Here is a 25,771-nt window from a genome sequence, read left to right on the forward strand (position 1 = left end):
CAGATAACGATGTGTCTTGGCCCTTATGAGCATTCTGTACGTGCAAGGTTATGAGCACTCGTTGCAAATATACATGCATTTTCCAAAAGTGCACATAAGATGATTGTTTGAGAAGTCATTCTCCATGCAATTAAGGGGTCGCTGTTCATTTCTAAAGTGCTGAAATATAACTTCATATGGAGTCATATATTGAACATGTAACCCTATAATCGTGATCTCTTTGAAGCATATATTTAGTTTTTTAAATAAATGTTGTGTTCAGTCATTTTATTTAAATGTGTATTTCTTTTAAAATAATATATATATATATATATATATATATATATATATATATATATATATATATATATATATATATATATATATATATATATATATATATATATAATTAATATATAATTAATATATAATTAATTTTATAATTATATATATATATATATATATATATATTAACCAATTTAAAAGATTAATATTGTGCATTTTCCCTGTAAAACACGCAGACACACACTAACATATATAGAGTGCTCAGCATATATAAGTACACCTCTCACAAATCTATCTTTTAAATTCATGTTTTTAATAGGAAGCTATACAGTAATATATTTGTGCATATACATTAGATTATACAGTACTGAAGAAATCTGGAGCTAATCTAACAAAATAACTTACAAAAAAAGGTCCAAAAACTATATAGCACACCCAAATGTATGTTATAGAAAAAAAAAAAAAAAAAAAAAATATATATATATATATATATATATATATATATATATATATATATATATATATATATATATATATATATATATATATATATATATATATATAAAAATACAAATTTAAAACAGAGGAATACTCAAGAGAAGAAAAATATTAAATTTAGGTAAAATTTTGTTGGTTTTAATCAATGACTGTTTTTTTTTTTTTTTTTTGTGCAATATTTGCTTAAATTTAGTTGTATTTTCTTTACATTTGTCCCATGTCTGGTGACTAATATGTTATTTATATATATTATTATTTTAATACATATATCTGTTTATTAAATCTGTTTTGTTGAAATGCACCTAAATACATTGCCTATATTCACTGAGAAATTGATAAAAATATTAATTTTCAAAACAGGATGTACTCAGTTTTACTGAGCACTGTAACTTCTAAGGGACTGAAGGTAAGAACAACTCATGCCCCATGCACTTTACTGCACTATTACTGCACTAGGACTGTGCCTTTTTGTTTATTGTTGATGTTTTTGTTTATTTGTTCTATATATATATCACCATATATCTACCAAACAAATTTCATTAAATAAAAATTACAATGAAAATAACGTTCTAATGTCTAATAATAGAAAATCTTTAATTATAATCACACTCCATATATGCAATTATTTTTGGGGCATTAAAACAAAAAATATAAGTTTGGTCACCTAAACTTTATAGGATAATACAATTGAATCGAAGCTAGTTATTGGGGAGCACTTTTTTTTGAAAGTCCCTATTGCACATTTTGTTGACTACATGCCAATTACTTCTCATTAGAGTATTAGTAGTCTACACTAACTCTAACCCTAACGCCAACCTAACAGTCCACAAATAATCTATTAAGAATAAGTTGCCATATATATAAAATGTCATATTATGTTTCAAAATATTGCAAGTTTTTTTTTTATATCATACAATTATTTTTCAATCACTGAAATGACAAAAATAGGCTACATATATTTTTAAATATATTAGCTACAATATTACACTCACCGGCCACTTTATTAGGTACACCTGTCCAACTGCTCATTAATGCACATTTATAATCAGCCAATCACATGGCAGCAACTCAATGCATTTTGGCATGTAGACAGGGTCAAGATGATCTGCTGCAGTTCAAACTGAGCATCAGAATGGGGATGAAAGGTGATTTAAGAGACTTTGAACGTGGTATATGGTTGTTGGTGCCAGACGGGCTTGTCTGAGTATTTCAGAAACTGCTAATCTACTAGGATTTTCATTCACAACCATCTCTAGGGTTTACAGAGAATGATCCGAAAAAGAGAAAATATCCCATAACTAGCAGTTCTGTGGGCGCAAATGCCTTTTGTTGATGCCAGAGGTCAGAGGAGAATGGCCAGACTGGTTTAAGCTGATAGAAAGGCAACAGTAGCTAAAATAACCGCTCTTTACAAACAAGTTGTGCAGAAAAGCATATACCACTGTCACCAGATCTCAATCCCATAGAACACCTTTGGGATGTGGTGGACTAAGTGATGCTATCCTGTCAATATGGACTAAAATCTCTGAGGAATATTTCCAGTACCTTGTTGAATCTATGCCACAACGGCTTAAGGCAGTTCTGAAGTCAAAAGTGGGTCCAACCAGGTACTAGTAAGTGTACCTAATAAAGTGTCCAGTGAGTGTATGTATACTTTCGTATATGGTCAGACTTTTGTGTAGAACTGCATAATGATTATTTAAGAGAATTTGTAGATCGACAATAGTTTTCAAGTGATACTTTGATACTTTTGGAAAACAGTCCGTAACATTAAAATTAGTCGCACAATCGTTTTTACAGTCTAATCACTGTAGGCTTACGCAGCCCCGTTATGCCCCTGCCGTCCACCAACAACATATTATAAATTAAAAACATCAAGTCCTCCAGAATTGAAGCTAAACTGGGCTCTCTGCCCTCGTGAGACCGCAGTTAATCTCGTTGCCTTGAAAATGGCAGTGCCAATATTGCCTGTTGATCTTGTGCGATCGCGAGGATTTAATCACAGCAGATGTTTTGTACATTTTAAACGTGAGCGTTGAAGGAACATGTTTATCAGTTTAACTCACCGAGGGGAAGCTTAGACCAAACAGATGCTCATATCAGAGTGTCTCTGAAGTATTACAGCGGATTTCCCATCAGCCTCTGCACTACGGGCCACGTTCAAAGAGGAGCAGGCAGGGAAGTGTCCTTATCGCCTACCGCAGATGTATGTGAACTTATCAGATCAATTCAGCAGAGCCATCCAACTTTAAATGATACATCACTGATTTCATTGCCAAATACCCATTTGAAGGTGTAGACACATAGAGTAATTGAATTGTGTTCGTTGCTGGCTAAACACAAGTAATCACCCAATTACTACGCATTTAGACGACTGATCCAATTTAAGTTTAATCCAATTCAGCAGTGATTCAGACCTGGATCAAATTAAACTGTTTAGTTGAAATTTAGACCTCTTTTTTTTTTCTTGCGTGTGTTGTAGATAGAAAAAAAAAAGTTCAATTTAAGTTGATATTTGCTTAATCATAATTTACAAAGTCTTGTATATTTTATTATTAAAAAATAATGTATAAATAAATAAACAAATAAATAGGTGAAAAGCGCAGTGGGTAACATGATCGCCTCACAGCAAGAAGGTCGCTGGTTTGAGCCCCAGCGGGGTCAGTTGGCATTTCTGTGTGGAGTTTGCATGTTCTACTCGTGATAGCATGGGTTTCCTCCCAGTGTTCCAGTTTTCCTCCACAGTCCAAAAACATGTGGTATAGATGAATTGGGTAGCTAAATTGTCCATGGTGTATGTGTGTGAATAAGTGTGTGTGGATGTTTCCCAGTGCTGGGTTGCAGCTGGAAGGGCATGTGCTGCGCAAAAAAAATTGCTGGATAAGTTGGTGGTTCAGTCCGCTGTGGCGACCCCTGCTTAATAAAGAGACTAAGCCAAAACGAAAATGAATGAATAAATAAATAAATACATAAATAATGTTTGAGTATGAGGTAATGTGCTGAGTGGGTCAAAGACAGTAGAATGTATTGTTTGAATGTATTTATTGTTTAAATTTATTTATTATTTTATATTATTATTATTTTCTTATATCGTAAGCTACAAAAAGCGTTTTACTTTTTATTTTTTTGCCATGAAATACAGAATTTTGGGTTTTACCAATAATCAAATAGATGTTTCGAGTCATCTCAACTTACATTAAGACAGACTGACTAAAAAATACAAAATACAAAAAAAAAAAAAAAAGGAGAAGCTAAACCCTGATTAACTGCTCAAAATTAAGATTGTTTAATTTGATGTTTCAATTTAGATTTTACACTTTATAATGTGTTGGAACATTATTTCACACATATTTTAACATTTTATCTTCACAGAAAATATTTGAAAAATTAAAAATGCTTTAAACTTTACTTGCAATAAATATGCATTCTGTGTGTAAAAGCTTGTAATTGAATACATATTACTTATTATAGCATTTAAAATGTGTAAATACAGTTTAACTGGACCAGTTGTCATTTCTGTGTGGAGTTTGCATGTTCTCCCCATTTTGGCGACGGTTTCCCCCGAGTGCTCCGGTTTCCTCAGTCCAAAAGCATGCTTTATAAGTGAATTCAATAAACTAAATTGGCCACAGTGTATGTGTGTGCATGTGAGAGTGTATGTTTCCCAGTACTGGGTTGCAGCTGGAGGAACATCCTCTGTGTAAAGCATATGCTGGATAAATTGGTGGTTCATTCCGCTGTGGCGACCCCTGATTAATAAAGGGAGTAAGCCAAAGAAAAATTATTAAAGATGTTGACAGTTTATAATAATTGTGATGGTAAGGTGTGTAGCAACACAATACACACAGTCTAAATTCATTCATTCATTCAATTATTCATTTTTTTTACAGTCTAAATGGAAATTGTGAAATAATATTAAAACACTAAATCACAATATAATGAAGATCAGAGATGTTTATTCATTTATTCATTCATTCATTTTTCTTCAGCACAGTCTCTATTTCAGGGGTCGCCACAGCGAAATGAACTGCCAACTATTCCGGCATATGTTTTACGCAACGGATGCCCCTCCAGCCACAACCCATTTTGGGAAACACCCATACACACTCATTCACACACTCATACACCATGAAAAATTTGAGTTTATTCCAATAGCGCATGTCTTTGACTGGGGAAAACCAGAGCACCCGAAGGAAACCCACACGAACATGGGGAGAACATGCAAACTGGCCCAGCCGGCACTCGAACTAGCGACCTTCTTGTTGTGAGGCAACAGTGCTAACCCCTGAGCCACTGTGCCGCCCCTGATAGGTGATGTTGGTTCGGATAAAGCAATACTGCAGTGTAAAAAAAAAAAAATGTGTAAATCATTCTATGAGGAAGAACAAAAGTACATTCACAACCTAGACAAGAATCATAAATAAATGAAAGACTCATAAATAGTGTTTTTGGGAAATATCCAGTTTTAGTAACAATCTTTGAAGCACTTGAGCCAGCGTTTGCACTTCTTATACATTCTCAAAGGAATGAGCATTTCTCTTGTTCTTTTTCTCAATAATTAATCATAATTCTCACTTTCTATTCCCTTAATACCAAGTAGAAAATGTGCATGGCAAAAAGTCAGTTGAACTACCCAATGACTGTGATTATGAAAACTCATATTTTCCCAGCTTAAAAAATTTCTGTAGCCAATTATCCTTTGAAATTGTCCTCTTCTTTTTTTTTTTTTTTTTGCTCCAAATTTCAAACTATTCTCTGTTGTTTTCCGTTTTACTGGCCTCATAAATCAACACGGATCCCTCCTCATATTTTTGGTCAGATGTATCCTTGTTTACTCAGCTCTCTGTTCCTCCGCCGCCTAAATAACCAATGACAAGGGGGATATTTTCGCTGTCTGTCGTGGAGAAAAACAAGCCACGGCAACAAAGCGGCGTGGCTAGAAAATTCAGTTTTCACACTTCCAGCTCACACAGGCGATAAGGAAATTTGCTAACAGTGGACGCTCCTCAAATCTCAACCTCAGACAGCTGGCCATGGGGGTTAATTAGGCCCCGACGTCCACGCAAGAGAGACGAAAACGCCAGTGCTGAGAGGAGAGACGAATGTTTCAATCAGTTTAATGGACTTAAAGTAGGCGTCTGCCTCTGGCTCTTTTTTTATGCAGGAAAAAGTCATTTGCCTCTTCATAGTCCTCAAAGGACTCCATATGGCTGCGGCCCTGACAAAACAGATTTGCTTTGAAAGCCTCACCGTGAGGGTGGTGTGAGACAGTGTTGAGTGTAATCTGCGCTGGAAAAACCCAGCGATAACAGCTTGGAGGACTGGTTTAGTTTGGCTAGCAGCTTCTCTCGGATGGACAGCCAAGTATAGAGAGCTTTTATGTCGAATTTTCAATGTAAGCACGTTGTGATCTAGTCGTACCGTAAGCAATTGAAAATTGGGACAAAGTGCTGGCGAGATGGATTCAGCGTGCTCAGGCTTGAGGAGAATACTTATTTTCGCATCAGACGGATGCTGTACATATTTTGCTTTTTACCAGCGCTGCAAGGGTTGCTTTCCATTTTCAGACTGGTTATGGGGAATTTGTTAAAACTAATGACTCCACAATTTTGTACACACCTGTGAAAGACAGCATCTCTAGAACAGCTTGTGCTTTATAATATATTCTTTTTAATATTATAATGTAATAAACATTATTCATATGTTTATTGATTATTGTTGATTTTTATTTTAATAGTTTAGTTAAACATATTAATGTTTCAGTCATTCATTCATTTTCTTGTCGGCTTAGTCCTTTTATTAATCTGGGGTCGCCACAGCGGAATGAACCGCCAACTTATCCAGCACATATTTTACGCAGCGGATGCCCGTCTAGCCGCAACCTATCTATGGGAAACATCCACACACACATTCACACACACGCTCATACACTATGGACAATTTAGCCTACCCAATTCACCTGTACCGCATGTCTTTGGACTGTGGGGTTAACCGAAACACCCGGAGGAAACCCACGCAAATGCAGGGAGAACATGCAAACTCCACACAGAAACGCCAACTGAGCCAAGGATCGACCCAGCGACCTTCTTGCTGTAAGCCAATAGCACTACCTACTGCACCACTGCATCGCCATATTTGTTTTATAACATATTATTATTATTGTTATTATTATTAGTAGTATTATTATTATTATTTGTGACAGGTATATATGTAATATAAAATATAGGTGTATTATATCTTACAAATTGTATTATTTTGTTGCTATTTGATATATGAGTACATCCCTCAAATATGTCTCATTTAAAAATAATATTTTCTATAGGGTACTATGCAATATTATATTTGTGGATATACTGTACATTAGATTGGTCAGTATTAAAGCCAAATGTGGAGCTAATCTAGGAAAATAACTTACGGTAATTGCCCAAAAATTATTGATCCAAATTTATATGTTAGGGAAAAATATTAATAAAAAATAAAAAAATCAAGAGAAACAAAAACGTTAGTTTCAACTTTGGAGTTTTTTTTTCTTTTTTCCATGACTTTAATTGTATTATATTTCTATTTATAAATATGTTTGGTGACTAAAATATTATTTTATTAAATATATTAGTTTAATAAATCTGTTTTGTTTAAATGCACCAAAATATATTGCCTGTATTCATTTAGAAAGGGATAAAAAACATTAATTTTCAAAATGAGGTGTACTTAATAATTCTGAGCACTGTATATACAGTGGGAGAAACAAGTATTGAATATGTCATGTTTTTTTACTGGGAAAATATTTCTAAAGGAGCTGTTGACATGGAATTGAACCAGATTTTGATAAGTGCCCAAAAATTAATGATGTAATAACAATGTAACAACACAAGGGAAAAGTTCTAAAGTACTGAAGTGTATTTAACACAACATGGAAAACTATTTTTTTAAGATGGTAGCATAAAGATGCCTCTCATATGGATGCATGAATTGCTCAAGCAGATTTGTTCACAGACTTTAACAGATTGTAAAAATCTTGACGGTACTATGGGTCTTCTCTATCAAATCTGATCTTTATGTTGTTGTTTTTTATTGGATTTAAGTCAGGTGATTGGTTGGACTATTCTACAGCTTGAATTTCTTTCTCTGAAAGTATTTGAGAGTTTCCTTGGCTGTGTTTTGCATCATTGTCTTGATGAAATCCACCCTGGTTTCATTTTCATCATCCCGGTAATGTAGATGTTGGACTAAATTAGCTGATCTTCATTTACAATGACGAAAGGCAGAATGTTGCTGAATAACTACTAAGAGATTTGAGCTGTTGTCTGGGTTTTCACTGCCTTTCTACAGCTCAGTTTCTTCATGTGTTCAATACTTTTTCCCCATGTCATTTCATTTTATTACATATAACTTAATTTGTAAACTAATTTGTTTTGTTTGCTTTGCATATATGGATTTTTTTGGTTGTTACCAACATCTGGTGAAAATTGCATGTCAACAGCACCTCTAGAAATATGTTTTCTGAGAAAAATGATGATGTGTTCAATACTTTTTTCCTTACTGTATATTGTGACACAATAATAAGCCTCAGCCAAGAATAGAGAGCTTTTTGTTTTCAGTGTTAGGCTGTTGTGATCTAGCATACCTTAAGCAATATAAAATTGTGATGAAGTGGCAGCAAGATGGCTTTTTCACATTAATATTGCACTTATTTTTGCACCAGACATTTGCACCAGACAAAACGTTATTTTATGACGTTAATTTAAAATCATTCGATTATTTTTTTATTAGTTGTATTATTACTATGATTATTATTAGTAGTAGTAGTATTTATATTATTATACATATGTATATTATATATTATGTTTTCTATTTAGACTGTGTGTATTGTGTTGCTACACGCATTACTATCACAATCTATACTATTGAAAATGATTAACTGGAAATACATTTTGATGAAAAATTGACTAACATCACAATTACTACAGACTGTAAACACTATTTGCAAATACAAAAATAATTATAATTTTACTATATATATATATATATAGTACTTTACTATACTATACTTACTATACTATATAGTATTTACTATATATATATATATATATGTGCAATATCACACCACTTGTAGCAGTGTGCTATGGCTGTATATCAGCACTGGTGGAAGGCGTGCGTTGGCACGAGGCTGCACTGCTACGAGTGTGATATTGCGTTTATACAACAGTTCGACGGCACAATCTTGTACATAAAAAAGAAAATCAAACACAGAGGGCCCTATCATACACCCGGCGCAATGTGGCGCAAGGCGCGACGCAATTAATATTTGTTACTTTTAGCTCGGCGCAAGAGTCGTTTTGAGGTGTTGCGCCACGCTGTTTAAATAGCAAATGCATTTGCGCTCATATGTGCGCCCATAGCCGTTCTGGTCTAAAAAAGCAGGCGTGTTTTGGTGCGTTGCTATTTTCAGAAACTATAATAGTCTGTTCTTTAGACCAGAAAAAAGCAGGTCTATTGTCTGGCGCAGAGTGCACCTGGCTTACACAGTTTAATACACACAAGATGTAAAGCAATACGCAAATATCTTTAGATATGAAAAATAATTAAAATATTAAGATATATATAGGATATAATAAGGATATATATATATATAGGATATAAATATAAATGATTAAAACATTACAAAACAATATTTTCTAGCCTACATGAATTAAAAAACCACTGCCTTCATACTTTCTTCATCTCGGGAGGCTTTTTCAGTTCATTCAATTTCTTTTTAAATAATGTTATCATTATTAGCAGAATTATTTATTATATGCATCTTTATATTTGTGGTATTAAAAATAAGCTTAGATTTGTCCACCTGTCATGTTTTGGATCATATGGGGCACATCATGTGTATTTGGATATAACTCAGGTTTTTGAACACACTTCGTTATTAATGTTCATTTATTCGTTTGCTGGAAATTAGAACTGAATTTAGAAACACTTTTAAAACAAATCTTTGTGCTAAACAGAAGAAATTAATTATTTATAGGCTAATTGATGTCTTTGCCTACAAAGTTTCCGTATCCACGAGAGCGAAAGTGAAACTAGATTTTGAGATGCCTTATCTCTCATTCTCGCGCAGTAAATGCTCTGTTTAACTGTTTTCTTGCTAGTGAAATGCTCAGTTTTTTCACTTACACTTACTTTACGTCACGAAAATAGCAAATTGGCTCATGGCGCGACACAACTGGCTCTTAAAGGGAATGTGAGATGAGACTCGGTTTGTTTTATTCTCAAAACACACCTATAACTCATTACGAAAATAAACTCTCTTTTAGACCATGCGCCATGGTGCAAAGTGGATTTTTCCGTCCTTAAATTAGCAAAAGTGTATTCTGACATGCCCTAAGAGCGTTTGCGCCCTGCGTTTTGCACTTTGCGTATGGACTGTCAAAATAGAGCCCAGAGAGTCTAAAACCATTTTGTATTAGCAACTATTTTCTTCCGCCATTCATTCACATCTGCAGCTGAGGTCAGAACAGCAGAAGCTATTACTAATTCACCAACGTCACTTTAGAGCTATAGCGTAATGTAAATAGCATATAGCATAAAGCGGCACTTCTGGTGTGTGACCCCCTTAGAGTGATGACAAAACAGCAAATTTTGCTCACATTTTAAGATTAAAAGGCTGAACATGACATGAAATGCCATCCGTCCACAGAGATTTCTCACTAGACTGCTGTTGTGTTTGCGATAAGGAGGGACAAGGCTGAATCCAGCTTCTTATTCGCAGCTTCTTTTTGACTATCCGGTCCACCTTAAAAACCACAAGGCTTCAGATTTTCAGCTTTTTATTCGCGATTAAGGGAACACACTGAGCAAGGGCTTATTATGCGGTTCTGGCACCATCTTGTGGATAGACAACATCAACCGTCTTTGACCGTGAATATATATATATATATATATATATATATATATATATATATAAATATATATATATATATATATATATATATATATATATATATATATATATATATATATATATATTCTTTATATTATTTACAAAAAAAACATTGTATATAATATAATATACATATGTATAATAATATAAATAATATATTGTATGAATAATTGTTATTACATGTATATTGTGTCACAATAATGTGCCTCGACCAAAATATAAGGCTTTTATTTTGTTGTTGAATATTCAGCATTAGCACATTGTGATCTAGCATTACGCAAGTGAAAATTAAAACAAAGTAATGGCGAGATGGCTTTGGCGCTTTACTACTGTACTTATTTTCACATCAGACAGATGGTATATTTTGCTTTTAACCGCCCCGGCGCTGCAAGAGTCGGTTTCCATTCTCAGACTGGTTATGTTAAACTTGTTAAAACTAATGACTCCCCAATTTCTTATACACCTGTGAAAGAGAGAGTCTCCCGACCAGCACGCGTCTAATGAAAGGAGGAATTTTGAGCTTCAGTGGTTTAAGTCGAAAAGCAATTACAGCATTGAATTAGTTTTCAAATTAAAAAGCAATTGAAAAGGCCCAGGGGTTAACCGTTTCCTGCACGGTCATCTCTCTCACTTTTACACATAAAGAGCATTTAATCCCGTTACAGAATGACACTCGTTGAAAATTGAAGGCGACAGAGTTGACATGCAACTCTTTTTGTCTTCGTCATCCGTCCGCACGCTCTCCGCTTGTTCAAAAATTGATGTAGCCCTATCAGAAGAGGCCTTAATTGTTTTTCTTCTCCCTACGCTCATTCTTTCCTTTTCCTCTTCCTCATGGGGCACACTGACAGATTCTGCTCTGAAACTTAATGAACTTTGAAATAGAACTCTCAGCCACAATTATCCCCTCATAGGTGTGTTGTCACGAAATGATGGCACTATCTCCGCACAATTACTGAGAAAGCTGTGGCTAAACATGTGGCCGACCTCTTCGGACCTGCTTTCTGGGTCGTGCTGGCCATTAATATTAAATGACAGAAGCGACTGGGACACTGGAGCCACGGAGTGACATTAACGCAGAATGACAGGGTGACATTTTGCCCACGTCGCAAGGAGCTTTATCCTGCGTTTCTCTATTTGGAGGCCTCTAATTGCTCGCTCACATTTTGAGACGGTGTGAGACAAGCTCTCAGAAATCGATAAACATGTTTTGGGGACTAAAGGCCATTCGGACCCCCACCCGCATCACACTCACGCAACACACATTTCACACTCACACACGTTTAGGATCAAACTGCTGTTTTAAAACACGCCAGTTAAAGCACGCAAATGCAGGCAAGAGAAGGAACATTTGAAGTCGCTATTGTTTTGGTCATAGCTTTGAAGTAAACGAAAGTTTTTCCATATCACTCTTCATTTGAAATTGTTTTGCTTTTAATAATACTGCACAACATTTTGTTTTATGGAAATTCAATTAAAGTATTAAAGAATAATTCAAGTGTGGTTCCCAGAATTAAAAACAAACCCAGATTAGTGAACATTAAACAAAGACCAACAGTGAAAAAAAACAACAAAATGGACAAACACACATAAACCATGACAAACAAACCAGAAAGAGACAGATAATAATACAACTGACATTAATCCCTTAATAACGTACCAATTTAAGCATGGATCAACTAAATTAAAACGTCAACGATTATGAAACAAATACACTACCTGACAAAAGTCTTGTTGCCTTTGCAAGTTTTATAAACAACATAGTAGTTGATGATTTGGTATCATAAGTGGCTTATATGAAATTCAAAGGCCTCTAGATTGTGTTTATTGAACTAAAATAAAATATGATATTTTCTTGATTTTTAGCTATTTAATGAGGACAGTAAGGTCTGACTTTGCTCAGACAAAAGTCTAGTCACTTAACAGAAATAATGTACAGTATAGACTATAAAGTCATGGTGCAGTGGAAAAAGAATCAATATTGTGTATGACTCCCGTGAGTTCTGAGGACTGCATTCATACATTTCTGCAATGACTCAAATAACTTGTGAATATAGTCATCTGGAATAGCAAAGAAAGCGTTCTTGCAGGACTCCCAGAGTTCATCAAGATTCTTTGGATTCATCTTCAATGCCTCCTCCATCTTACCCCAGACATGCTAAATAATGTCCATGTCTGGTGACTGGGCTACCAAATAGTGGAGCACTTTAACCTTTTTTGCTTTCAGAAACTGTGATGTGGAGGCTGAATTTTGAGGAGCGCTATCCTGCTGAAGAATTTGCCCTCTCCTGTGGTTTGTAATGTAATGGGCAGTACAAATGTCTTGCAGGCTGTTGATGTTCCCATCCACTCTGCAGATCTCTCGCATGCCCTCATACTGAATGTAACCCCAAACCATGATTTTTCCTATACACTAAACTTATTTCTGTGAGAATCTTGGGTCAATGCGGGTTCTAATAGGACTTCTGCAGTATTTGTGATGATTGCGATGCAGTTCAACAGATGATTCATTGAAAAAATCTACCTTCTTCCACTTTTCCAAATGATCAACTAGAAGTCGAATTATTATTTGTTGCTCTTATAATTGAAATTGTCAGATAGTGTTTATCACAAACTACAACAGCATGTTCAAAACATACATACATTATACATTAAACTTAACATACATGCATACACACATACAATACATGCATTAAAGTGTTGCATTACAAAATTATGAAAGTACTTAATAATTTGTAACGTTGATATAAACAATTTTGTACAATAATTAATAATTTCACTTATAATGTGGCAAGGAGGGGAAGAGGAGATTATTACAACAATTGTAAAAAACTAAAAACTAATTCATTATATACAAGCTATTTAATATTTTTGTTGACTGCTACATTTAATGCATCATGTTGAGTATTTTCCTTTCAAATATTAACCCCTTTCACACAGTATTACTGGTAAATATCCGGGAAATTTCCAGAGTGACTTTACCGGTAAATTAAAAAACGCGCTGTTCACAAGGGCAAGGAGGTTACAGAACTTTTAAGGAAAAGACCGTTCACACATCCATTCCAATATACTGGTAAACTCTGGCATCATTAGCCATAAATTATCTTTGAACAGATGTGCTTGTATTTGTAAACAGAAGGGTTTTGCTTTTGTTGATAGTTTCACTTATTTAAAGCTTTAGCATTCATGCAGCTGTGTCCCAGGTACATTCAAAAGCAGAAGCACAAGCCATAGCTAAATGTTTACACATACAAACATTATCTGACTGACTACTAGCTGCTTAATGTATCTGGAAAAGCATGTTATAAACGTGAACATGCTCTTTCCGGAAATTTTCCCTCTAAGTTTACACAGAGCAGCATTCTGGCAAATTACCGATAATGTTACAGCTTCTCTTCCCGGAAAATTCCCGTAACGAATTTACTGGTATTTTCAAAAAATGCTTGTTTACACATGATCCCTTTCCAGAAAATTTCCGGTAATTTTCTGGAAAGGTCTGTATGTGTGAAAGAGGCTAATAATACATGATTTAAAATTCATTCATTCATTTTCCTTCAGCTTAGTCCCTTATTTATCAGGGGTCGCCACAGCAGAATGAACAGCCAACTATTTTGGCATGTGTTTCATGCAGCGGATGCCCTTCCAGCTGAAACCTAGTGCTGGGAAACACCCATACACACTGTCACATTCACACACACACACTCAAACACTATGGCCAATTTAGTTTGTTTAATTCACCTATAGTGCCTGTCTTTGAAATGGGGGGGAAACTGGAGCACTCGGAGGAAACCCACGCAAACATGGGGAAAAAATGCAGACACCATGCCACCTAATATATTTTAAATAATATAAAATAATGAACTTTACCATCCATTTATACCGATAAATTCGACTTTAACAATGCCCAGCTGTAGAGGCAATGGGACATAATGACAGAGACAAGGCAGACGAGCCCTCATTACTGAGCAGATTTTGTATGGAGAGCAGAATCAGGGCTGAAGAAGATGAGATAGCGAAGGTGAGAAAGAGCCCGGGATCCGATGTGACGTTTGGACATGGCTCTGACACATGCAGTCTGAATCACGGATCAAATGGCCACCGCTTGTGCGTGTTTGTTCCTAGCGACTCGGACAAACAAGCGCAGCTGCTTTGTGACAGAAACAGAGCGATTATGCATGCATTAGTGTTTTGATTCACGCTTGTTTACCTCTCTCTCTCTCTGCAGGCACTTCTGTAATGCAGGTAACGGCCTTTGACGCTGACGACAGCACCACGGCGAATGGACTGGTGCACTATCGCATCCTGAGCCAGACGCCTCACATCCCCATTCCCAACATGTTTACAATTAACGGAGCCACCGGAGAGATTAGCACCATCGCAGCGGGCATCGACAGAGAGGTCAGTTGCGTCTCTGGTTTTGACGGACTCTTAAAAGCAAGCAGGCTTCCAAGAATCATCTGCGGTTGTGTTTCCTATTTCTAAGAATTGTTGATTTGTGGTTGTGATGCATTTGGTATTCTCTTCTTGTAATGGAAGGCATCGTTTACTCACCCTGATGTTGTTGCAGTGGCGTATATGCTATTTTTTTACCACAAAAGAAGGATTCTTAAAGTGTTCATGAAATCAAAATGCAGTTATTGATATATTATTGTTAATGCTAATACACTGAAAAATCTGACCATCTGAATGCAAAATCTGACCATCTAACTGCTTCCACTCTGGAACTGCTGTCCTTCTCTGATTATATCAGTTTGACAGATATGCTTGAAATATAGTTACGCATGTCCAATCGTCAGTTTGCAGCAGGTGAAAGATGAGAGAAGGAGCATAAAAATGAAATCCCAGTCCGACTCTGTATTTTGTTTTGGTTAGCAATATGTCATCATACTAAAATAAGAGTCTGTTGCAACTACCGGTTCAAATGGTTTTTAAAGAACCCCTATTATGCATTAAAAAAGTAATATTTCTGGTTTTGGGGGTCTCCAACGACAGGCTGATATGCATGCAAGGTCAAAAAACACTTTCATTGTCTTATAATATGCATTTATTTTTACCTTATTATCCCAACGACTCCCAAATTATTCGTTCAGCGATTCATTTGTTCCCAAATCCTTCCTTAATGCGATGCTAATCTGTGCTGATTGGTCCTATGACCCAGTCTGTTGTGATTGGTCGACTGCGTTCAGCACAAGACAAAAGGTGCGTTCGAATTTATGTAGCGCTGCGCAAACCGATCAAAATCTGTCTTAAACCGGTGCACGATGGTTAGAAATTTTGTCCGGATTGATGCTGCGCTGATACCATGTGACTGTCACATGTGGCATCAAAGTAGCACGACAGCGCTCCGAGATCAGACGGCAGACTCAGCCAGTGCAGCATCTGAAGAGCAACTGCTGGATCTGCGATGACGACACGGATATTACACGATTGGCCGAGTTCACCGCATGACAAAAACCACATGTGTTTTGGGTTTATTATTGGACAAACTCCCTCTCACAAAATTCAAAACAAACATTTAACTTTTTATACAATCTCTATCTTGTACACATCATGCTTATTAAGACTAAAAATATTTCACTGCAGTATCATCTTTTGTTCAATAATTTGTTCATAAAGACTAGATTGTTTACACAGGTTTATTCTAGCTTTTTATGCAGACTATTCACTGTATTCAGCTCCATAAATTATTTAAATAATACATTTTAGTAATTAGCCTATATATTAACTCAAATAGGTATTAAAGACTTGTAATTAAATAATTATCATCATTAATCTTGAAAAATTTCATAACAAATTAAGTAAAAAAAATATTTTATTAAATATAAAAAAAAATGTATCAAAAAATATTTTATTTCCTGTCTAGCCGTTTTTGCAGAAATGTTGAGTGACATGGATTTCTACTTAAAGTGTAAATTAGCTCATTTATTTTGCTCCTCTTGTTCAATTTATTTTTGGATTAAAGTACTCTTTTAAAAATGCTTTTTTTTTGTCCAAAATATCCCAATTCGTGGTGATTTATTTCCTTTTTATGTGCCCTCTCGTTTCCCCCTATATTTCTCATGCGTTTGTTATAGGCTACTTAAATTTATTTCTAATTATATATAATTATATTATTAACTATAGTTTGGAGAGACTGTATTCTGTTTTATTTGTACGGCAAATCTTTTATTGTTATAAATAAATTAATGATGATGAAACCATGTGATTCGGTCATGACTGCAGCAACATTGAGTCCCGAAGTGTCCGGCCTGATGGCTCCATTTTCAACTCCGCCCCCGTTTGCGATCGGCTAATCTCGTTGATCACCGGCTTCAGCCGTGCTTCATGTCGAACACACCTAAAGAAAAAATGCCCACCACCACTTATCAACATTGTTGAAGTAGTCAGAGTGCAGAATATATGTGCGAATTAGAAATTATTTGGAGTAAATAGTTATTATTTGGTGAACTATCCCTTTAAATTTGAAAAATGTTAGCATATTCTTACAAACACCTTTCAGAGTATTTGTTCCATGAAGAATGTCTTGTCCTCCCTTTGTGTCACATCAGCATTCTAATGTAATTAGTTGTAAGCTATAGTGTGTATGAGCATGCTTGGTATGGTCCCTAGTCTCCAGTGAGCAACATTTTGAAGAGACACTCTTGCACTATAACAAACAGTGCTTTTAGAATCAACTTAATGATCAGCCTGTCCTTTGAGCTGTCGGTGACCTTTTCAAGCTGAAGTGCAGTGATCTGCCCTCCCAGAACACCCCATCAGAGCAGGACAACATCCTGCTGCAGCGGCTCTAGTGGCAAAAATACTGCAAAGATCAAGGCTGAATTTCACTTCAGACACACTCAAAGAAAGAAGAAAAAAAAAAAAAGATTCTGTGAAAAAAGATGTCCTGGTTGAAAGTTGCCTGTACCTCTTCTTTTAAAATCCATTCAGCCCTTTAAAATACACAACACAATTCTGTAATTTTAAATACAGGTTAAATGGGACAGAAAAACATTTTGTGCTTTTGCATGCTGCTTTGATTGTGTCCATTCTGTTTAGCTTGCAAAAAAAAAAAAAAGTGTCTGCGCATCCCAAAGCTAAAATTTCTAAAATGAAAACCCAAACATGTGCAGGATGTAAAGTAGGTGGATTTAGGTGGTCATTAAAATTTCAGAGGAAGCTGAGGAATATTAAAGGGTTAGATCATTTACAAAAATGAAAACTATGTCATCTTTTACTCACCATCTGCTTATGAAAAAAAAATTATTGAACATGAAAAAAGATATTTTGTTTCTACTACTGGTTATCAGCTTTCTTCAAATCTTCCAAAAAAAAAAAAAAACTAAATAAGTTATATCACTGGATATTTCATTCACAAAAAATAAATGATAATTTTTTTTTTTTAAAGTTAGGCTATTGATTGTTCCGAACCTGTATGGCTTGCTGAGTAACTTAAAATAAAGTGTTTCGAATAAATACACACCAGAGACAGTTGAAGCTTCAAGCATGAGTGATTTACATGTCAAGTCAATGCCAAGATGCAAATAGACATCCTGAGGTGCGATTCTCATTACTGAGGTGGTGTGACCAACGCGATTAGTGCAAATGAAGTGGTGCGAGTTGAGCGTTTTATGCGTTGGACGTGTCTTGTGCGAATTGCTCGAGTTGGAAAATCTGAGCTTCAGTGGACATTTGCGTCGAGTTAACCAATTAGGAGCTTTTCTTGTAGGGGTGTGATTATGTTGTTTGTGTCCCAAGGGAAAATCCTTTTGCCGACACCTGACAACAGTTCATAAAACTAAGCTCGGCTCAGTCAGAAGCACCTCTGAAAGCCTCCATCATCGAGGCATAGTTTCTTGAGGAGTTGCTGAATGCATAGAGCTGGGTGCACCTCTGAAAGGATCTAGTGAAATGAATCTTTTCAGCCCTCCTAAAGCACATAAACAATTACCTGAATAAAATCCATGTTAGCCGTTTAGCAATGAAGCTAGAGTCACCGGGCAGACAGAAGCCCTGCCCATGACACAAATCCGCATCTATTGTGAAGTAATTTTGACGTGCGAATGAATTACATTTGAAGCGTAAATGAAGCGAGTAAACCCAAAATCTTCACGCATCTATTTGCACGCGAATAGCACGATTTATTTCGCATGACGAGTCTGGTGTGAACACAGCATTAGAATTTTTTTCCCTGAGTCTTTGAACTTTTAATGGAACGATGTGAAGACTTGAGAGATTTAGGGCTTACTCACACTATGCCATCCGTACCGTGCCCAGGCCCGTTTCCCGGATCGTTTGAGAAGTGTGAGTGAGCTGAATTGGGCTCAAGCACGGTTCACTTGGCCGGCCCTGGCCCGGTTGGAAGAGGTGTGCCTGAGCGCGGATCACTTGGGCTTTCACCGAAACTGAAAGCGATACGTGACTTTTAAGGGGCTGTTTCATATGGGTTTATTAATCATTCTTACTGTTCAGTGAACGCAAACTGCCGTAGTATATTACAGACGCAAACTCCTCACTGCACGTCAGCTGCGCGCCTTCAGCAGACCTCCTCATTCCTGCAGCACGAGAGCTTTGACTGTTTATGAGCGCCAAAAGTGGCGGATCTGTCCGGTAAAATATCTGACTGCGTGTCACCGCATCCCTAAGGACTGTTTGGCGAAATATTTGACTGCATGTCACTGCATAACAAACGACTGAAAGGATATAACTAGAGAAATCACCACTGTGCTACTGGTTGAGAGCGTATGGCAAGCGGTTTAGCATTTAAACCATGTTCTGACTATCCATAAATATATTTAGAGATATCTCTAATTATATTTTGACTTGTCATAATTATAATTCGACTAGTCAGATTGAAGATATCTGCAAATATATTCACTTACTAGTCATATTCCTCCATTGACTTCCATTGAAAAATATTTGCAGATATCTCTAAATAAGTTTTGACTAGTCACAATTGTAATTAGATATATCTCCAAATCAATTTTTACTAGTCAAAAATCCATTTTAAGATATCTACAACTGTAATTCGACTATTAGTAAATTAATTAGAGATATCTTCATATATATTTGTAAATATCTCTAAATATGATGAATTAAAGATATCTCTAAATGTATTATGACTAGTAAAAACTCAGTTAGAGATATCTCTAATTACAATTGTTACTAGTCAAAATTCATTTGGAGATATCTCTAATTACAATTGTGACTAGTCAAAACTCATTTAGAGATATCTGCAAATATTTTTCAATGGAAGTCAATAGAGGAATATGACAAATCATAATATATTTGCAGATATCTCCAATCTGATTTCGTACTAGTACAATTGTAATTGCAGATATCTCTAATTGTCATTCTGAGTAGTGGAATTATAATTATGACTACAGTAGTCAAAATATAATTAGAGATATCTCTAAATATATTTATGGAGTCAGAACAAAGATTTAAATGCTAAAAAGGCTTGCCATAGAGAGCGCTTCTCACTGAAAAGAGCAGCAGCGATGACGTAAGCGTGCCGAGGCCCGATATGGTGTGAGCACGGGCCGTCGGGGGAGACGGGAGGGGGGACAAGCGTGCTTTGGCCCGGTTCGAGGCAACTGTACCTAGTGTGAGTACGGCCTTACTTAATTATTATTAATATGTTAAACTGTTAATGTTATAAAAATTTCCAGTATTGTGAATGCAATAGGTTAATTTAAGGCGCTTTGTAAAAAAATCTTTATTATTATTATCATCATTATTCATTCATTCATTTTCTTGTCAGCTTAGTCCCTTTATTAATCCGGGGTCGCCACAGCGGAATGAACTCCAACAAGTTTTTTCGCAGCGGATGCTCTTCCAGCCGCAACCCATCTCTGGGAATATTATTATTATTTTTTTTTTAAATTTATTTATTTTTTATTTTTTTTATTATTATTATTATCATTATTATTATTATTATTATTATTTTTATTATTATTAGTTGTAGTAGTAGTATTATTGTAAAAATTAACAGCATAGAAGCAACCACATTGTTCAACACATGGTACACCAAAGAAACAAATAAAATATCCAGTTGATTTCCAAGCAGCGTGTACCCTCATGCTCAGTAGATGCAAATGAAAAATCATATCTGGGAGTGTCTAGCTTGTCCTCGTTTGCACAACAAGAGATATGTACATGCTTTCCAGCCTTGTTACACTTATTATTTCCAACCCCACCTAGAATTAATTCAGCTAATCACGAGGGTCTGCTTAGTGTCTACTTGAGAATGCGGTTGACTTGATTTTCGATGCATGCGTACATGCACAGACCCACACAAATGAACTCTGAGGGTCATGGGAACAGCTTTGCCATAACTCATCTGAGTCTCTGAGCCTGACCCTTCCCACCAGACGTGTTCCCCTCTTTAACCTCTTCATTAATCCCCCTCTCCATCGCTTCAGCAATCCCTCTTTCTTACAAACACACATACACACTCACACACACGCGCACGCACACACGCGCTACTCCTTAACCTCCCTCTGCTCCACTAATGAGCAGGGTCATTCAGAGGTCCATTCAATTTATCCCAGAATGCTTAAGCGGACCTGCGGGGAAGTCTTTCAACTTCCTCTTTATCTCTCTATCCTACGTGATGATCCCTTGCTTTCACACCACACATTCTGGTCTCGTTCTCATTAACATCATATGAAAATATTGAAATTAATTGTAACCGGAGAGAGCTCTGTGTGTCCAAAAGTACTAAATGTGTGATTTATAGGGTTGTTGGTCAATTGTACTTAATAATTATCATTATTATTATTATTATTATTATTATTATTATTATTATTATCATACCTCATGCCACATTTGATGACAGAACTTTTTCTTGCCTTAAACACTATTTATTTATTTATTTATTTATTTATTTATTTATTTATTTATTTATTTATTTATTTATTTGTTTGTTTGTTTGTTTGTTTATTTATTTATTTATTTATTTGTTTATTTATGTTAATTTTTTATACTTTTAGAATATTCTCATTTACTCATTTTAAAAAGGAACAATACTGCTACAACAACTACTAATAATAATAATAATAATAATAATTATTATTATTATTATTAGAATTTTTTATTATTATTATCATTATTATAAATATAATTCAATATCATTTTAGCTTTTTGTGCTATATATATATATATATATATACATATACATATACATATACATATACATATACATATACATATACATATACATATATACTACCTGACAAAAGTTGATCCCAGTTGTAAGAGCAACAACTAATAATTGACTTGTAGTTGATCATTTAGAAAAGTGACAGAAGGTTGATTTTTCTAATGAATCATCTGTTGAACTGCATCCCAATCGTCACAAATACTGCTGCAGAAGACTCACATGGACCAAAGATTCTCACTGAAATCAGTCAAGTTTGGTGAAAGAAACATCATAGTTTGGGGTTCGGGAATGGAAACATCAACAGTCTGAGGTATCAAGACATTTGTACATTGCATTGCAAACCATAGGAGAGGGCAAATTCTTCAGCAGGATAGCGCTCCCTCTCATACTTCAACCTCCACATCAAAGTTCCTGAAAGCAAAGGTCAAGGTGCTCCAGAAATGGTCAGCCCAGGCACCAGACATGAACATTGTTGAGCATGTCTGGAGTAAGATAAAGGAGGAGGCATTGAAGATGAATCCAAAGAATCTTGATGAACTCTTGGAGTCCTGCAAGAACACTTTCTTTGCCATTCCAGATGACTTTATTCATAAGTTAATTGAGTCATTGCAGAGATGTATAGATGTAGTCGGCCAAGCTCATGGGGAGTCATACACAATATTAGTTATTTTTACACTGCACCAAGGCTTTTTAATCTATACTGTACATTACTTCTGTTAAGTAACAAGAATTTTGTATAAGCAAAGTCAGATCTTGCAGTCTTTTAAATAATGAAAAATCAAAACATAATTAGATTTTATTTTGGTAAAATAAACATAATCTAGAGGCCTTTGCCTTTCATTTAAGCCACTTCTGATACCTATTCATTAACTATAAGTCAAGTTATTATTTGTTGTTTCTAAAACTTGGATAATTCAATTCATTGTCAGGTAGTATATATATATATATATATATATATATATATATATATATATATATATATATATATATATATATATATATATATATATATATATATATATATATATTTCAACTTCAACTCTATTAAAACCATATAACAATAGTGTATATATATATATATATATATATATATATATATATATATATATATATATATATATATATATATATATATATATATATAGTCATCTGAACTGAAATTAAATGACTATTTTAAACCACTGTCAGTGATGTTTTATTAAATTAAGCGTCTCTGCAGTCACTGCAATGATTTTTTTATTTTTTATTTTTTTGTGCTCAAGGCCTTCTTGGCTCTACAGTTCTATTACAGTCTTCATCATCATTCCTTTGGCATCTTGTTTGAGTTGGCACATAAAGTTCTCTACCCTTCATGCCACATTAGATGACGTTTGCTGTCATCTCAACACTTTCTATTTTCTCTCTGACAAGTTCTCCTAAGTCTGTACCTGGAGCAGTGACTCCTGTTAATCCAATGAGTAAGACTGATCTGGAATATGGGTCGTGGTTTGTTCTGCTGGCAGATAATCTGTCCTCCTCTCAGGACCCTCGGAGACCCTCATTAATCTAAGGTGGTGCTGGTGATGATGAGCGTCTCCTCCACCTGTGCTCTCCAATTAGAACTAGGACACTCGCATGTGTTTGCAAAGCCACCTCGCAAATGGAGCATTTGGAAGATTTTCAACATCACATTCTCTGTCAGTCAAGACGCTGTTGGACCAGGCTGAAAGGAATAGTTCACACAAAAAATGAAAATTGGGTCTTTGTTTGCTCATCCTGGTGTCGTTCTGTTTGTTTCTGTATAATGCAGATGGAAATGTTGGACAGAATGGCCAAGCTTGTGTTTTCAAGTGAATTAGAGTGGTTGAAAATTGATGCTGATGAGCTCCAAAATAAAAAAAAGAGAAAACATGTACATGGATTGCTCTGTCAAATCAACCAAACTTCAGATTCATTTTCTCAATTTGTCTTCTAAAGAGAAATGATAAAAGCCATAAGCCAGAAGTACGTATGGGGCGGTAAACTACGGGGCAGTATGACGTTGCTCCTTTTCGAGCTTACCAGCTGTCGCTTACCTCTGTATAGATGGCTTTACTGCTGTTTTCAGTTTGTCCAGTAGCTCGCCATGTACGTTGGCGGACTTGAGATGCAGAGAATTGTTGATTACAATGACAGGATTTGAGTCGAACAAAGAACAGTTCCAGAAAGCAGCTAAGACAAAAACAGAAGCCAAAAAATAAAAAAATTAAATAAACAAATAAGAGAATGTGTTTATGTGAGAATGAAAAGTCGGAAAAAAAGTCTAAAAACATGATAAAAATCAGACGAGGGCTTGTTTTTTTTCTGGATTGCTTTTTGAAACACTGTCGTTTGGGTTTAGGGAAGTGGGTGGTTAGGTCAATCAGTGCTTTTGAACACTATTGGTTGGGTTTAGGGAAGGAGGGGAGTGGGTCAGTCAATCATTCAGTTAGTCAACAGTGGCCTCTGGTGAATTTACCTGAGAACAGCAGGCACGAATGGCACTGGCAAAAGAAATCTGAGATCTGAAAAAGTGTACACAGCTGCCTCTGGTGGATTCGCAAAAACAATAACTGCAGAAACAGTGGCTCCTGGGACATCATTGGCTCTCTCCAGAAATGTATATAGTAGTACGTTTTCAGAATGAGCCTGGGTTGAAATAAACATATTTACTAAAGATTTCGAACACATTTACAGATGGTAATAACAGTATTTATGTATTATTTTATTTATTTTTTACTTTGATATTAGTAGATCTAATACTACTACTACTACTAATAATAATAATAATAATAATAATAATAATAATAATAATTATTATTATTATAATAATAACAATAACAATAAAAAAATGGACTTTACCCATCTATTTTGGATATCACATGCACATCTTTTGACCTTATTCTGCGATGCGGAAGAGTGCTCATTTTTGCAATTGTTTTAGAACTTCCGATTCAGCCACCTATGGGAGAAATGACTAGAAATAATAAGCGGCTGAAAACGGTCAAACTACTTGCTCTACAAACAAGCTTGTTCATGAATACATATAACAATAGGTATAATATAGTAAAACAATCTCAATTTGTAACATCAAGCAGCATAACGAGCAAAAATCAATGGAAGTGAATGAGATTAGAAGTCTCGAGCCAAAAAGGTTTCAATGGCTGCGCCTGCTCGTTCGTAAAGAATAAGGTCAATAGTGTGTCATGGAAAAAGTTATTTTAAAGGTTTTATTTTTTTTGCAATTAAATTTTTATTTATTTATTTTTTTTATTTATTTAGTTTATTTATTCATTCATTTTAGATGTGACTGTTTCAGTTTAATTTTTTATAAAACATTTTTATCCAATAAACGTAAATTAAATATCAACGTTTTATCCATATAAAGTTTGTTTACTTGTAAATATATTGATATCTTTTTAGCTTGTGATTCAGCTTTTCATTTAGTAGTCTTTCATTCAGTGTGGTTCCTAGGATAAATTGCTGAACTGTACACATTTTCAGTGGTCATAATCCAGATATGGTCACTTTGATCACAACTTTTTTTTTATCACAATTTCTGTCTGAATGAAGAATGCTGAAATTGGAAATGTATCTTGTTTACCTCTATCAGAATAATGGCATATACATAACTGTCTGAGTGCCATAACTACTTTTTTCTAAAGTTTACTTTTCCGTGACTCAAGACGTATTAAAGATGTCTCTGTATGATTTTAGATTCTGGTTCTTTGCAAACATCCAAAATATAGCTTATTTCCCTCTATTAAAGCAACAGCATATAACATACCTGTCTGTGTGCCAAAATATATAGTGAAATGCTCATGTTGAGGTACATTAGCTTGCCCTCAGTTGTCATTTCTGAAGATTCTATATTTGACTCCTTGTCAGGATTATTTGGAAGGACAGATTTTGTTCATTTTAGAATATTTTGAAGCTGA

The 25,771-nt window shown here is 35.1% G+C and overlaps 1 protein-coding gene across 5 annotated transcripts in view; it reads left to right on the forward strand.

Annotated features, from left to right (window-relative positions):
* cdh4 (cadherin 4, type 1, R-cadherin (retinal)) overlaps window positions 1-25,771 on the forward strand; it is a 473,468-nt gene that overhangs the window by 374,909 nt on the left and 72,788 nt on the right. For all 5 annotated transcript variants that reach the window (XM_073915480.1, XM_073915481.1, XM_068224104.2 and 2 more), the window contains one exon: window positions 14,919-15,091. In XM_073915480.1, coding sequence (XP_073771581.1) covers window positions 14,919-15,091 — 173 coding nt within the window. The remainder of the gene's footprint in view (window positions 1-14,918; window positions 15,092-25,771) is intronic.

This window comes from Danio rerio, chromosome 11, assembly GCF_049306965.1.
Source record: "Danio rerio strain Tuebingen ecotype United States chromosome 11, GRCz12tu, whole genome shotgun sequence".
Taxonomy (NCBI): Eukaryota; Metazoa; Chordata; class Actinopteri; order Cypriniformes; family Danionidae; genus Danio; species Danio rerio.